Below are 15,527 nucleotides of genomic sequence, written 5' to 3'. Positions count from 1 at the left end.
AGTTATAAGACTTCACTTCTCTGTTTTGAGTAAATACCCCAGCTTTTCTGAGTTGTAAGGTTTTGTTGTCTTACAATTACAAAATTACAGAGCAAAACAACACATTTAAAAATTAAAACATTTTGGAAAAAAAAGATTGAAAATCTAACTAAATAAATTGATTAAAAAAATATCTCATTGAGCTGTCCTTTGGAGATGTCATGAATTACACTCAACCATGTGGATGTAAACCTTCTACCTTTGGTTAACATCCAACTCAGTGTTACTTGTCTATCTTTATGGTTGTCATAAAGTAATTAATTCTCAACCCCACTCCACCCCAGTCACTAATAAACAATTCAATACAGAGGGAAAATAACATATTTGGATGAGAATACATGAGCAGAGAACATAAACAGCACACGCTGTTTCATAAAATGTGAATGGCAGTCCTGTGAGTCTCTGTTCATCTAGTGGGAAAGCCCTGCACTGGAGTTTTAAAAGTCAGATTTTGACTGTAAAGCTTTGATTAAAACCAGATGTGGGAATGTTTTCAACCAGAGATTATTCTCTCTGTCCAGGGTCTGTTCACCACTGGCCCGGACTCCCATGGTGGAAGCAAATGGCTTAGGTTGTTTACATCTCTCAAAACCATCCTCTTAAAAAAAAAAAAAAAACAGAAAAAAGATCCAGACATCTTTGCTGTGGTATGCAAGGCATGAAGAGATGACACAGACCTGAATGCTACACAAAAGTGTAGTGTGTAGTGTAGGAGTAGTGCAAGAATGTACAATGAGAAAATGTAAAGCAAGGATATGTGTGTAGTTTTACTGTAAAAAGGGATGAACAGAGAACACAGAAAACCACCGGAGAACAACATCACGCTCCCCATGTCAGAGGATATGAGCATAAAGCTGTAAAGCTGAATAACTGAGGATATAAACTGATGTAATGAAATGAGAGTATGCCCTCCAGTGAGCAAAACACTCATTACAATTATGATATATGACTTTGTTGAGTCTTCTTTCTGTTGTGCATGCACTCTATAATAAACAGCGTCAACAGGCCACATCCTCACATTGTTAGATTTTAGACACTTTATTCTTGGCTTCTGTGAGATTTTCACAGTCTAACACTTTACTGCAATTTGTTTAAAATTTGTTTTTTAGTGGAACCAGACGCACAGTGACTGAATCTTTATTATACTGAAGATTTAGCTCAAAAAAAGATTTAATCAAATGCTCCCTAGTTCCTCCTCTGGACTTCTCTGGCCTCATCCCAGACCACAGAAAGAATGAAAAATTACACAAGGCCCAGAAAGTCATAAAAAACTCTTAAGAAGCACAAGAGGAGGTCCCATTTCCTCTTCCAAGTATTTGTTCTGTGCGAAGTTGGTGGTCCACTAACTCAAAGTTAAACCCAGTAACTACCAACTTTCATCACCTGTTTACTTGTTTAAAAGAAGTAATATCCTTTTTTCACCCTCTTAGTTAGTAAACTGAGTTTTTCTGCTTCCAAGTTTTAATCACATGCTTCAGGCTGCAGAGCTGGAGCTGTAAGCCCGCACTGTAGTTGTTCTCTGTTGGTGCCAGAGGAGAACAGAGGAGGCTCAGATTTCTCGGCTTGATTTTTCTCTGACTTTCCACTGCTGCCTTCAGGTCACATAGAAAATGTCGGAAATATGCACATAACGCAACAAACCAGATACTATAGAGTGGTGTTGTAACTTTCTAATGCTGAAGTTGTAGAAATGTGACAAAATTCATTCATGCATTATATCAGCATTTTTTGCCTTGCTGCACAAGTTCTGTGAAATCTGATGATTTGATTTTGGGCACTGAGTAAACTACTACATTGTTCATTTTTATTTGAGACAATTAAAATGCAACAGAACTGACATGCCTCTGGTGCAGTTTATAACAGACTCAAACCATAAAGTTGCAGTTTTACAAATTAGACGAACAAATTATCACTACAAACAAGCATCCAGCACAAATCTCTGCTTGCTGTAATAGGCTGATATATAGTATGCATGTTTATTTTTTTTAGGCGCATTACATCTGCCATAATCAACCTCTATACAATCCTCATGTATAGATGGTGTTGTGCAAAACTTTGTAACATATGGCAGTAAATGTTCACCACACCACCACCACTAACAACAGCCTCGAAACTTATGAAAATGAAAACTGAACATCAAAACTTCCCAAACTGTAAGTTTGTCTTTTTCTATTTTTGCAGGATTTTAAAATGGTACAGCATACAAATGCACATCACCCAAAATAAAATGGTATATCAAAGTGAAGGTCAAGGTTACTGTCATTGTCTCTCGTAAGTCCAACAATTCAAGTTTCCCCCAGAAAGAATTAAAATATGTACAGCATTCAACACCCTGTTTTCTTAGACCTCATGAACCATAACAAAGGAGCACACTGTTCACAAAAACATGTCATGAATAACATACTAAAAAAATACACAGTGTAATGAATTACAAAGATGGTATACATACAAATACACACCACTTTACGCACCTACAACAAGGCATAATTATCCTAAAACCATCATACAGTAATGCAGGATGCAGTAAATATTGGGTAATGAGCTTAAACTACAGACACACATGGCTAAAACATTTTTTTTTAAATGTACAATTGCTCCGTTAAATTAGAAGCTGGAGAATACCGGGAGTCCCTGAACGCATCATTTGACTGACAATCCCGCAGTCTAATCCAGAGAGTGAGGATGCATAGCAGCAGTGTTATGTGTCGAAGGAACCTCGGCTAAGTACTTCTTTTGGCCGTGATTGGCAAAATCCTGCGAACACTTTGTTCATTCAGTTCTCAGAGACCGCGTTAGAGCCTGAAACCGTCGGGTTGGTCGTTACATATTTCCTCCAGACCCGGACTTCGCAGACGTTACGTTGGGACAATGGAATCTAACGTTATCCCGGACAGTATCCGCCCTCAGAGGCTACAGCCAGGGATTGGATTCGGTTCAGGACCGACCGGGACCCTCCGCTCCTCTCTCCGGCCCGGGGTTACGGTGCCCATCGCGCCTCTGCTGCCCTCCCCGGCCTCTCTGGCCGCCTCGTCCGGGCCTCCCCCGCCGCCGCCTCCGCTGCAGCTCCACAGCTTGTACGGCGGTGTCGGAGCGGGGCTGGGGCCGGGGGCTACCGGCCACTGTAACCCGGGGAACCCGGCGGTGCTGAAGGAGGCGGTGGAGGCTGTGGTCCGCAGCTTCGCCAAACACACACAAGGTTACGGCAGAGGTAACGTCCAGTGGTGATAATGTCCCGTTAAATGTGGAAATAGTGATGTTATTCAGTGTGATATTGTATTTAGTTTGTACTTGGGGAGGGGAGTTTTGAGGAGCCACTTTTAGCTGCGCCATTTGTTTGGAAGTGGATTAGCAACGCAAAAAACAAACTACATCACTTTGATTCTCCTGTTTAACCACACAGTGTCAAATACACCGACTGTATCTTGATTTACCGTCTAGTATGGTAATTTTCACCTGATATAATATCACCATCTCTGTGGAAGTAAGAGTTTTTCTTTGATATTTACATAGCTACAGTAACATTTGCTTCTCTCACTTCATTATAGGATTAACTACCACAGCTCTGGGGGCTTACATCTGCGGACAATAAGCTATTATACCTATAAATTAACTATATTAAATTCATCTTGTTTCACTTTGGACACGGTACAATACTGATCATGTTCTGTGAACTGTAAAAAATAATAATATAATGACAAAAGAAAGTTGTCAGTAGTAAAGAGGTGTGTGAAATCAGGTTATAAGGCCCTTTCAGCTGAGATAAACTGAGTTTATCCATCTTTGACAGACATGACCAGGATATTTTATATTAAATCCAAATTATACATCACAGTAAGAAGTACAAGATGAAAGTATTTTTTTTTACAATGATAGCAGCCCTTTATATAAAAAAGCTTTAATTTAAATTTTCTGAAAATATATTTGATCTGTGCTTAGATCTATATTTATTTGTCTGATGATGATCACCTGGTGATTATAGTTTACTCAGTGTTTTTTATTAATCAGTGTATCACCTTGGCAAGAGGCATGCTTAAAACTAACATTAAAACAAAAGCTGCAAAAATGTTTTTGGCATTTGGAGCTAATACGAGTGTTCCTGTCCTTTGGTAATAGGATTTATTTCCAAAAGATTGTCCCTCCGTGCTCTGACTAACAGCCTCTTTCCTCCTATATCCCATTTAGGCTACTTAACACCGTCAACATTGGCAGCAACATAAAGACTGTAGACTGGCTGTATTTTATCATAATGTTGCTCCAATTTTGTGGTTTAGTCTTTGGAAGAAAATACGATGCTATGTAAATTATCACAGCGTTTACAAAAAACAAAGACATCCTTATGCATTTGGCTGTTGGCAACAATAATTTTATCCACATTATGCCGTAGTCTGGCTTGTCTACATTTTTTATTTAAGTATCATTATAACATTACCAGGGAATTAAAGGGCATTAATTTGCTATATAAACACAATTAAGCCCTAATTTCTCCATATATATATATATATTTTTTTATTTTTTATTTTTTTTCAGAGTGGCAGTCTACTTTTACTTGGGCCTGCTATACATTTTGTCACATATGTGCATTGTTTACATCCAAAACTACTTAATTCCTCAGTGTGTTAGAAAGTCAAGTGCATCATTGGTGATTACAGTTCTGGCAAGCTCCCATAATGTTTGTGCTCATAAGTGTGGAAGCAGAGTGTTTCTGGTGGATCAGTAGTCTTAGGTCACATGTCACGTAACTGCCTTATTGTAGGTCAGAGCCTGGACGAGCACCATTGTTGCATATAATATATCATCCTCTACTATCTCCCAATATTTCCTGACTCTTTGTCCTTTATTTTTAAGGAAATGCTCAAAACCTGAGAAAAACAGACCAAAATGCTTATCACTGCCCTTAACCCTTTAGATGCTCAAAAATAACTTTTTGTCAGGGTTAGAATTTGGTTTGTTGCGCTTACTTTGGGTGGCCTGTTTCTTAAGGAAACTACTGTGCACCTCCAGTACATCCAGTGGCTCATTATACATATAGTGCAAGCTTAAGTAACCGAAGGATATTTGTGATAAACAGTACATTTTATAATTTTGTAAACGGCAACAGCTTTCACACGAGACATTGGTTAGTAGAACTTGAAATGCTGTTTTCAATAGCACATAAGTTATTACTTTATATTTGGCAAACAACAAGACAACAGTTTGTTGTGAGCATTTCACTTTCACACAGTAAGAGCAATAACAAAATTGTTTGGATTGCAGTTTAGGGATTTATGTATCTGATGTCAGGATATGCTTTCAGTAGAGGATTCTATTTCTATGTTTGGCCCTAAAACGTACTGATCAGGCTCCAGACTCTGTGTGTGTGAGGGAGAAGCAGTCTGCCTGTGCTCGTATCAAACTGTGAGAGCCCAGCAGGAAAGAGCTGAGAGGTAACACCAGTGAAAGAGACCTGGATCATGTTGGATGCACCCACATACTCCCTGCAGACCCAAACCCAAATAATTATTTATGGCTCGGTTGCAAATTTGACTGCTTTTCTTTGTTGTTGTTTCCCCTTGGAGGACAAGAACGTAACTTTCTCTCATGAGCACATAAAGTTTAGTTTTGAGGGTGTGTTTCCTTAAGCAGCTCCTCTGAGGTGATGCAGAATTTCCTCTAAGCAACCTTCTAAATATTTTCAGGAAAATCCCCTGGCATCCTTGAAATGACCTTCCCCCCACCCTTTCCATAGAGAGGATGTTGTAGATCCCAGTAAGGGACTAATGACAGAAAAGAGATTTAGAGTCTAGGGCACTATAGTATTTTTTTAATGTAAACAGAGTTATTGATAAAAGGCAGGGTTGATATATCACAAAGTGACAGTTTATTTATATCTGTTCCCTCTAGTAAACGTGGTGGAAGCTTTACAGGAGTTTTGGCAGATGAAGCTGACCAGAGGGGCTGATCTGAGGAATGGAGCTTTAGTTGTTTATGAAATGGTCCCATCCAACAGCCCACCATATGTTTGCTATGTTAGTCTTCCAGGAGGCAGCTGCTTTGGAAGTTTCCAGGTACAGTTTTTGCATTTTTTATTTGCTGTGTGAGATGAAGAAATCCTTCATTCTGTGTGATAATTTTAAGAAAAAAATACTTGTTCAAGTACGATGTACAAGTTTATGAAATTCCAGCATTCTTGTAAACACAACATACCAAATATGGATTCAAACACAAGACCAGAAGACAGTAAATTGAGATCTGTGCACATTGTTGCTAAGTTTTCTCCATATAAACACTGGCTGCGTTCAGCCTTTTGACTGCACAGCACATCTATCTATCTGACTGTATCTGACCACTAATGCATGTTTTCTTCACTGTTTGACAGTTCTGTCCCACAAAGGCAGAGGCAAGACGCAGCGCTGCCAAGATTGCCCTCATGAACTCTGTTTTCAATGAACATCCCTCTCGTCGCATCACAGACGACTTCATTGAGAAGAGCGTGAGTGAGGCCCTGGCCTCCTTCAATGTAAGTTATGATAAGCTGCTGAAAGTTGTGTGTTTGAGTATAGAGCTGTTGGTCAGTAGAAAGCAATGTCACCTACAGTATCCTAGGTCTACACAGTGGTGCCATGTTAAGGGGATATATGTAAATATATGTCAAATATTGTATATGATTCATGAGTGTAATGGAGTAGTTATGAATGTGTTTTCACACAGTACATGTAACTGGAGGAATGCAATAAGCCTGTTGTGTATGACATAACTCCTACGAAACATAGAATCTTACAAAAGCACACTTTTTAAAAAAAATCCAGTAGTTAATTTCCAAGTACGCACAACACGGTTTCAGTTAAGTAAAATATTAGAGACTTGGACTGGCTCCCATACTCACTCGCTTTTGACAAGATGGCTCCTATTTAGTTTTATTGAAAACAGATGCACAAAATCTCTCAAGGAAGAGAACTTATTTACAAAGAGTAACTTTTTAAAAAGCAAAATATTGAAGCTGTTCCTGGCTGGAGCTCTGTGGAGTAAGCAAAGTTCTTGTGGACATTCAGTGTTATTACTTTAAGTCTTCTGCATTTCTTACAAGCGCGTGCAGATCAGAGGAATAGTGTGAAATTATTTGAAACAACAAACAGGGAGACACTGGCAAAATCACTGCACCACAGCAACAAAGTATATGCATCAGATATTTTAGTTCTATCCTTATCCTCCTCAGTGTCTGTGACTAACCTTAAAGTTCATATATGTAAGCCATCATATACTTTATAAGTCCAGAATCTCAGCATACGGTCATTAACTGCTTGTTGACGTTTACAGGGAAACAGAGAGGAGGCTGATAATCCCAACACAGGAATTGGGGCTTTTCGCTTCATGCTGGAGTCCAACAAAGGAAAATCCATGCTGGAGTTTCAGGTGCATAAAAATCAGGAATGTCTGTGTTGTGTTAAGCAGCATTTTACGCTACTCAGACACAGCAGAGTAGTGTGAAAATAACATTGGCAAGGTTTGAGCCCAGGTGCTGTCTGTAAATGTTTTGCATGTGGTGAGCTTGAATGCGTAAAAGTAAGATAGAGACCTAAAATGTTTTTTAAAGTGATTTCTAGCTTGAATTCCTCTAGCATGCTAGTGACACCCATTGACAAATGTATAAACATTTCGTATGGATGTGGCTCATGGACCAGAAAAGAAGCTAGAACATTGCAACCCCATTTCTAACTGAAAATTAGAAGTCTGAAGGCAGCATGCATGGTTTACTGAATTACAAAATATTGATTGTGTTCTGAAGTGAGTTGGGTCTCATATTCGTGCTGGCTCGGCTGTGTTTGTCTGTTCAGGAGCTGATGACAGTGTTCCAGCTGTTGCACTGGAATGGAAGCCTCAAGGCCATGAGAGAACGACAGTGTTCCCGACAGGTACTGTATGAGATTCAAGCCCATCTTACAAATGGTTTCAATTATCCAAGTACAGGTTTTAGTTAAGCTTTATTTATTCATGAAGTCTCACTGAAATCAAGACTTTAAAAGCCCTCAGAGAAATTAATGTCTCTAGTTTCAGTTTGTTTTGCAGTTCATTCCATCAGTAAGCTTTGAAGTATCAGAAAACTGTTACTGAACTTTACAGGAGGTGCTGGCTCACTATTCCCACCGGGCTCTGGATGATGACATGCGCACTCAGATGGCTGCCGACTGGGTGAACCGAGAACAGAGCATAGCGGGCACTATTGCGCAGGAGCTGGCCTCCACAGAGCGAGAACTGGAGGACGCCAGGCTGGCGGGCAGAGAACTGCGTTTTTACAAAGAGAAGAAAGACATCCTGATGTTAGCTGTGGGTCAGCTGAGTGCAGCCAACTCTGCCACCCTACCGTCACACTAAACCTAGCGCGTGGAAACATGCCTTCACACTCCGTAGGATTCCTGGTAACGGTATTGAACATTTCATAGAGATAAAGATGGTTCATTTGATTTTTTTTTTTAAATTTTGATTTTGAATCTTGTGTTTTGTTATGAGGACCAGGTAATCAGGCCTTTACTTTACAGTATGCACATCTGTCCATAAAACAAACACTTGCCGCTATAGCCGTTACCTCTTTGTGCCTAGTGATTACAGGATAACAGTGCTTCTTTAAAAAAAAAAAACAAAAAAAAACCTGTAAACATGCTTGGCATACCAGCCATTGGGGTGTACATGTCTTTTTTTCATTATTTCATACTGTAACAAACAAAACCTGCCTTTCACCAGTGAATGTACAGGTCATAAGGTAATATGACTCAACAAACCAAACACATATGAGGTAAAGATCTGATTTAAGTCAGACTGGTGTGTTTTCTTTAATGTTTTGGGTGCGTTACTTTATAATACTTCACTTATAGTATTGTGGACTCTGGCAAGTCAAAGTGGTAAAAAGAAGCAAAAGAGAGTAAATACCAGAATTGAAACTGTCTCTCACAACCTTTAAACCTTGACAGCAAGCACCTCCTGTCCACTAATGAGCATAAACAGCTATGAAGGGGATGAAAGATCCCATATAATGTCAGCACATCACAATGAGGTTTTTCATAAGGGGTATAGACCTTATCCTGTCAGTAGCAATGAGAATATAATGAAATTATAATGTGACAATTCCAGTAAGCATTGAAAACTACTTATTGGCTGATGTAAAAAGTTGTGGGTACTTTGAAGAAATGTCAGTAGGGGATTGATCACTCTGACAGCAGCTCAGGTTTTTGAAAAATCAGATAATGAACCTTCACTTCATTTTGTTTTTGTTTGTGAAGGCTTTTGACAACAATTTAACATTCATTGTATGCTTGGTGACCACGACACTAGCTGATTGTATATTTTCAGTGTGCTCTCAACTAAAGGACCTGCAAAGCGATGCTGTTTAGAAGATAGAGTTACCCTCGTGATAGAGGAGATCAAAAGAATTGGTGCTCGGCAGACAAAAATGTAGTTGAGGTCTCAGCAAAAAGAATAAATAGCCACACAGTGGTGAAAGCCAAAAAATGAGCCCAGGGATCTTTTGTTAAAATGAAGTTTGGCTTTTTAACAAACTGATTCACCACGTGTGAGTCATGTGTGAGTCATTGTTACCAATTCAAAACAGTACCAGCGCTTGTGGTTTATGTTTTTTGAGATATTTGAAGCAGAATTTGGTTGTTAGCAGTGCTGGTGGACGTCTGTAGGCTAAAAACAATGTATGTAACTCTCACTTATCACCTTTCAAATATTTTATGCTGAAGGACCTGTTTTCTTTTATACTGTAAATGTGATATCCTTATATTTCCCTGTTTATCTAAAATGTATTTCATTACATTGTAAGAAAGAAAGCATGTCAATGAGTAGCCTTTTAAAGACCCCATGTAATGGAAGTGAGAGTTTAATTGACAATGTGGGCAGTGAGTTATGCAAGTTAAACAGCAGGAGGGCTCTTGCTGCTGCTGAATGTTGGATTGTCAACAGCAGAAAGTGATTACACAAAATTTAAGGAGACTGCAAATAAAAGCAAAAAAAGCAGGAATGTAGTATGATTAAAGCCAGATCCGTTTTAATAATCTATTGCTGTATCTCCTCTCTGGGATCACTGTGCCTTTATGAAATTGGTAGCATGCAATGGTTAGACCCATTAAATTTCATTTAATGGGGTCTTTAAAAGATGGTGCTACTCTAAGTCTTTTGTCTGACATGTAAAGGTGGTGTTATGGATTACATGCTATGTTAACTCTTAATACCTTTGGCATACATTTATCACCGTTATATATATTTTTGGTTTGGTACTCAGCTTGCAAAATATGTGTGCAGCACCAGTAGAAAAATGTTTCGACGTTATTTTGTCCTCTTGGCAAAGATCTTGCAGCCCTCTTCAGTAAATATGGAAATTTTAAAATAGGCCGTTGAACTGATATAATGCACACTTTGACCTTTGAATGCTCCAAGAATCTCAGCAACAGATACGTTTTCAGAGACTGCATCGTCCCATGAACTGATTTCCAGTCCGACTTCAGAACATACTGTGCTGCCGACTCAACAAGTATTTAAATGAGCTGGTTGTTGGAATGACGCTGGAGATCTTGGTTGATGTGTTTTAACATTTTTCTTCTAATTTCTATGCTTATTATGTGTGTGATTTTTGACCACAAGCCATTAATCTCAGAGCTCTCGTCTTCTTACAAATGCCTTTGACCTTTCTTTGTGATCATTATTGATGAAGGGTTTTTTAAAAACAGTATATGTTTTTTGCTATCCATTTTATAAAAAAAAAAAATCAAACTCGGGCTTTTAGTCTTTTGGCTTTGATGCATGATGTGTTGATTAAGTTCTGTTTTTATATGTTTCATATTCTATACAGTATTGTTTTTTTTAAGTGTTTCTGAAGGCCCTTATTGTATGTATTTTCTATGAACATTTTGTATTCCATGTTTATACTTTTAGTAGATTTATATAATGTAATAAATTGGCTGATACAAATGTTTATTAATTTGTCATGTCACTTGTTACTCTGCTAAGTAACTGGACCTATATAACCAGCATGAAGTCAATAGATAATAATTGGTAATGGTTTAATGGAATGAGGTGTAATTTACACAACTGTTCTAGGCACTTTACATATTTACGTATTTTGATTCTTATTCATGACAACAAACCCCAACAAACAGCCAGAGTCATAAAGAACTATCTTTATCTACATGAAGAACAGGGAGTCATGTAACAGATGGTCTGCCCCCCACAGAATACTGATCTCATGGTATCAGTCTGGGATTACATGAAGAGACCACAGACTGTAGACAGCCTAAATACACAGAAGAACTGTGGCAAGTTCTCCATGATAGTTTTTTTTTTCTTAATAAAGTTTTTTATCAGTTAACTGATAAACTAAACACTTTTCATAATATTATTTTTGAAAGCATCCTCACTTGTGGTGCCAAAACTTTTGTATTGTGCTGTATGTAGTAAATTGTGCGTTCAACAACTAAATGAAAAACAAATGATCCGCTTCTTTTAGTTGGATTAACATTTTTTAAAAATTGTTGTCAAGAGAATAGACTCTCAGAAATTACTGTGAAAATATTTTTAATATGTTTTATTACTTCCGTCTCCGGCACGCAGCGCAGGAAGAGGCGGGGCTTCCGTTTAGAACGCTCGCCCTCCGTTGTTCATTCAACATGGCAGCGGGACCAATTTCAGAAAGAAACCAAGGTAACTGCATCATTAAAATACACGTCTCAGCCTTTTGTTTTGGTCACTATAAATCTAGTTGTGGTTTACACTTCAAACTCTTTACCTTGTTTTGTTGAGGGCCTCTGGACGCCTGGATAGCTAACAGATTGTGGTAAACAAGTGCACGGTCACATGGAAGTGTTCGGTCGTCGTTAGCTTGTCTTGCGGATAATCTATGCATTCAAGTCAACTTCGTTTACCTTTGTTTATCTTACCTGCTTGCTGTAGGAGAGGCTAGATGTGGCGCTGATTTTTGATTGATTTATCAAATGTGGCGGCCATTGTTGTTAGCATTTTGGAAGCAGAGCTACGTTACTGTGGCTAGCAGTTAGCTTATCAAGCTAACTTAACATAATTAAGGCTAGCTTAACATAGTTAACAAAACTATCTAATCTTGTCTAAATAAATCTTAACTCTTTCTTTTAGTACTTAGATGTTGTGTCACGGTATTTCGGGTTCTCTGGCGCTTTTTCATAATATGTGTTAAAGCTAAGGGTGCGATGTATGGGCTCAGTATTATTGTGGATATGATGGCCTGACCTGATTTCCATTGTCTGTTTCATCAGCAAATGTCAGAAAAGTCAGATAAGTTTATCATGTGGCTTTGTTAAAGCCTTTAAAACAATGGCCCCTTGTAATTATAACAAAATGTGACTAAATTTCCTTGGCTAGTTCAAATTTAGTACGGTTACTGTGTTATCATTTTCAAATTTAGATGAATATTGTTCAATTCGCAGTGATTTAAAACATCTGATAGCCTGTAATAGTCAGAGATATTAAGCATCTATGATGGGTTGTAATTTGAATTTACGTCAATCCAGGTAAAATTTGGTCTAATTTGACATCAAGATATTTTCATTAAAGTTTATTTTTAATTTGTTTTACAGACGCCACTGTTTATGTCGGCGGCTTGGATGAGAAAGTATCAGAGCCGTTACTATGGGAGCTCTTCCTGCAGGCTGGCCCTGTGGTCAACACACACATGCCCAAAGACAGGGTCACAGGCCAACATCAGGGTGAGTATCAGCTAATATGCCTGAAGACATTGATTACCATGGAAGCAACAGGGTGAAAAAACACTCCTAATTTTTTTTTTGTATCCGTTGGATTCTTAGCCTATACACTGCAACTGACTTTTTTTCTTCCTTTCCAGGCTATGGCTTTGTAGAGTTCCTTAGTGAAGAGGATGCTGACTATGCCATCAAAATCATGAATATGATAAAGCTCTATGGCAAACCAATTCGAGTTAATAAGGCCTCAGCGCACAACAAAAACTTAGATGTCGGTGCAAACATCTTCATTGGTAACCTGGACCCAGAGATTGACGAGAAACTGCTCTACGACACATTCAGTGCCTTTGGCGTGATCCTCCAGACGCCAAAGATCATGCGAGACCCGGACACCGGGAACTCCAAGGGTTATGCTTTCATCAATTTCGCTAGCTTTGATGCATCAGATGCCGCCATAGAGGCCATGAACGGCCAATACCTCTGCAACAGGCCCATCACGGTATCGTACGCCTTCAAGAAGGATTCTAAAGGAGAACGGCATGGCTCGGCTGCAGAACGACTCCTGGCTGCGCAAAACCCTCTCTCCCAGGCAGACAGGCCTCACCAGCTGTTTGCAGACGCTCCTCCACCACCGAGTGCTCCGACACCGGTCCTGACCACACTCGGAACTGGGATCCCCATGCCAGGTATGACTGGAAGAAAGTGGTTATACAGGGTAGATGTTAGAGGGTGCTCTATTCCATTCCTAATTTGCTCTTAAATGTAAATCCAATCTGATGTGAAAATCTTTTACATGCAACCAACAGATACAATTTTTGCTGCAAAACTGTCTCTGCCTGTCTCTGTCTTGATTAAACCATCAAACCCTATTTGATGGTTTAATCCCACCTCTAATATTTTATTTTTTTAATATAATTTCTTTAGTTTTGTTCCTTTGAGGTGTTATCAGGGGTGTGTTTCTCTTGTAATAACTTGGCATAATCCATATACAGCAGCTGACTGCGAGTAATGGTTACAGATTGGGTAGTTGAAGGTGGTGCGTGTGAATATGCTGCTCTGACTGATGCATCTTTTGTCTCAGTAGGTGACAATGAGATTGATTTGATTTAATTTTGAATGATGTGGCTAAAAGTCAGTATGACAGCTGACAATTGACAAATGGCTGTGATGACTGGAGTATTTATCTAATTAATCAGTCAAACAGCTTGACTTTGTGCACTGGCAGATTAAATAATGACTTAAATTGTAAATACAACTTGTTTCTGTGCAGGCATGCCACCTCCCGGTGCTTTCCCTCCTGTTCCTCCTCCGGGATCTATGCCTCCGGCGATGCCACCGGCTATGCCCATGCCTCCATCCGCAGGGACACCAGGTCCGCAAGCTGGTGGCGGACCTCCACCCGGACCGCCACCATTCCCTCCTGCCAACATGCATCCAGGTAATGGCAACACTTTAAATGTGTTTCCACTGTGGCTACAATTGACATTAACATGCAACAGAGTCCTCACATTTGTGTCCTCAAATTTTCTGTGATGGATGTTAAACATGAAATCAAACACGGGTGGAAGGACGTGTGTCCTGGTGGCTTAGAGGTTTAAGACACCGATACTGTTGGCTTTCTAAAATTTAAAATCAGAAATCAAGCATGTATAAAAAGCCCTGTTGGCACATTTTGTATTGTAGTGGTTTTGTATTGCAGTGAAAAATTAAACTTCTACACACCTTGTTGTTTCTGTCACACAGGTATGCCTCAGATGCCCATGCCCCCTCCTGCTCCTCCTGGCATGGTGCCTCCACCTCCTGCTCCTCCAGGTTCAAATCAACCACGGGCACCGCCGCCTCCTGGCATGCCCCCACCCCCGCCTATGGGCATGCCACCCAGAGCACCATATGGACCCCCCATGGGTGAGCATTGTGGCTCTTTGTCGTCAAATAAAAGTCTCTTCAGCTCACAAACGCTATCCCTGTCATATGAATGAAAAATTCCATTCATTTTATGATCGACTCAGTTCAGTGTTATCTGTTAAAGAAAAGCTGAAGTGTCAGTAACCTTTCTTCTGCATATCTGCCTGATGCAGCAACACAGAATTAACGGTTTGTAGTATTGACACATAACCATGTTGCCATGACTACCTCCACAAATTACCTACTATGAGTAGGTTGTCTGTTGATAAACCAAATTTGGTTGCTGGGCTGCCCTAGCACAATGAATTCTTAAAGGACAAGTTCCCTTTTATCAAAAACAGCTGAAAAGAAGAAACAGTTGATAGTTGTGAAAGATCGTCTGTGTTTCTGTCTAAAAACGTTTACGACAACGCAGTTTGAAATATCAGCATTCCCTGGCACTGGCCTCACCATCTCTTCCACCTTTGAGTTTTGAGTTTTGTTTTTTTTTTTTAGTGATGCCAGCAATATTGACCGCTCTTTGTCTCTCTCAGGTCCACCTGTGCCTCCAGGTATGAGGGGACCACCTCCTCCCATGCCTCCACCTGGCTACGGAGCTGGTCCTCCTCGTCCACCTCCTTTTGGCTTCCAGAGAGGTCCTCCCATGCCACCAAGGCCCCCTGGTGCCCCACCACGCGTTCCTATGAGAGCACCAATGCCACCGTAATCCACCTTAGACTGAGGAAACAGGCTCTCATTTTGCTTTTTTTGCTTTTTTTTTAAAAACATCTTTAGATCTACTCAAATTTGTAATTTTGAGGTAATTTAACCACCTCTTTGTATTTTGTTTTGGTCATTGTACAGATGAAGGACCATCGATGAATAAAGTTTTTAGTACAAAAA

General features: G+C 39.6%; 2 protein-coding genes across 2 annotated transcripts; both read left to right on the top strand.

The window, feature by feature from the left end:
• Positions 1 to 2,718: 2,718 nt before the first annotated feature.
• Positions 2,719 to 9,015, top strand: lix1l (limb and CNS expressed 1 like). Its single transcript, XM_041053969.1, has 6 exons — positions 2,719 to 3,247; positions 5,920 to 6,083; positions 6,395 to 6,535; positions 7,333 to 7,428; positions 7,851 to 7,928; positions 8,137 to 9,015. Exons 1-6 carry the CDS (start codon positions 2,908 to 2,910, stop codon positions 8,386 to 8,388), a joined length of 1,071 nt encoding a protein of 356 aa, XP_040909903.1. The 5' UTR covers positions 2,719 to 2,907; the 3' UTR covers positions 8,389 to 9,015.
• A 2,622-nt stretch (positions 9,016 to 11,637) lies between these two features.
• On the top strand, positions 11,638 to 15,527 carry sf3b4 (splicing factor 3b, subunit 4). The gene is made up of 6 exons (XM_041052563.1): positions 11,638 to 11,709; positions 12,618 to 12,746; positions 12,884 to 13,426; positions 14,011 to 14,178; positions 14,484 to 14,645; positions 15,179 to 15,527. Exons 1-6 carry the CDS (start codon positions 11,676 to 11,678, stop codon positions 15,349 to 15,351), a joined length of 1,209 nt encoding a protein of 402 aa, XP_040908497.1. The 5' UTR covers positions 11,638 to 11,675; the 3' UTR covers positions 15,352 to 15,527.

The sequence above is a fragment of the Toxotes jaculatrix genome, chromosome 13 (genome assembly GCF_017976425.1).
Source record: "Toxotes jaculatrix isolate fToxJac2 chromosome 13, fToxJac2.pri, whole genome shotgun sequence".
NCBI lineage: Eukaryota > Metazoa > Chordata > Actinopteri > Toxotidae > Toxotes > Toxotes jaculatrix.
Note: the sequence above shows the minus strand (reverse complement) of the source record. Positions and strands in the feature narration are given on the sequence as shown.

Excerpts from the sequence above, each read along its gene's own strand:
- sf3b4 (XM_041052563.1), top strand. The coding sequence starts at position 11,676 with ATGGCAGCGGGACCAATTTCAGAAAGAAACCAAG. Across the intron at positions 11,710-12,617 it reads AATTTCAGAAAGAAACCAAG|ACGCCACTGTTTATGTCGGC; the intron begins GTAACTGCATCA and ends TTTGTTTTACAG. Across the intron at positions 12,747-12,883 it reads GGTCACAGGCCAACATCAGG|GCTATGGCTTTGTAGAGTTC; the intron begins GTGAGTATCAGC and ends CTTCCTTTCCAG.
- lix1l (XM_041053969.1), top strand. The coding sequence starts at position 2,908 with ATGGAATCTAACGTTATCCCGGACAGTATCCGCCCTCAGAGGCTACAG. Across the intron at positions 6,536-7,332 it reads AGGCCCTGGCCTCCTTCAAT|GGAAACAGAGAGGAGGCTGA; the intron begins GTAAGTTATGAT and ends TGACGTTTACAG. Across the intron at positions 7,929-8,136 it reads AACGACAGTGTTCCCGACAG|GAGGTGCTGGCTCACTATTC; the intron begins GTACTGTATGAG and ends TGAACTTTACAG.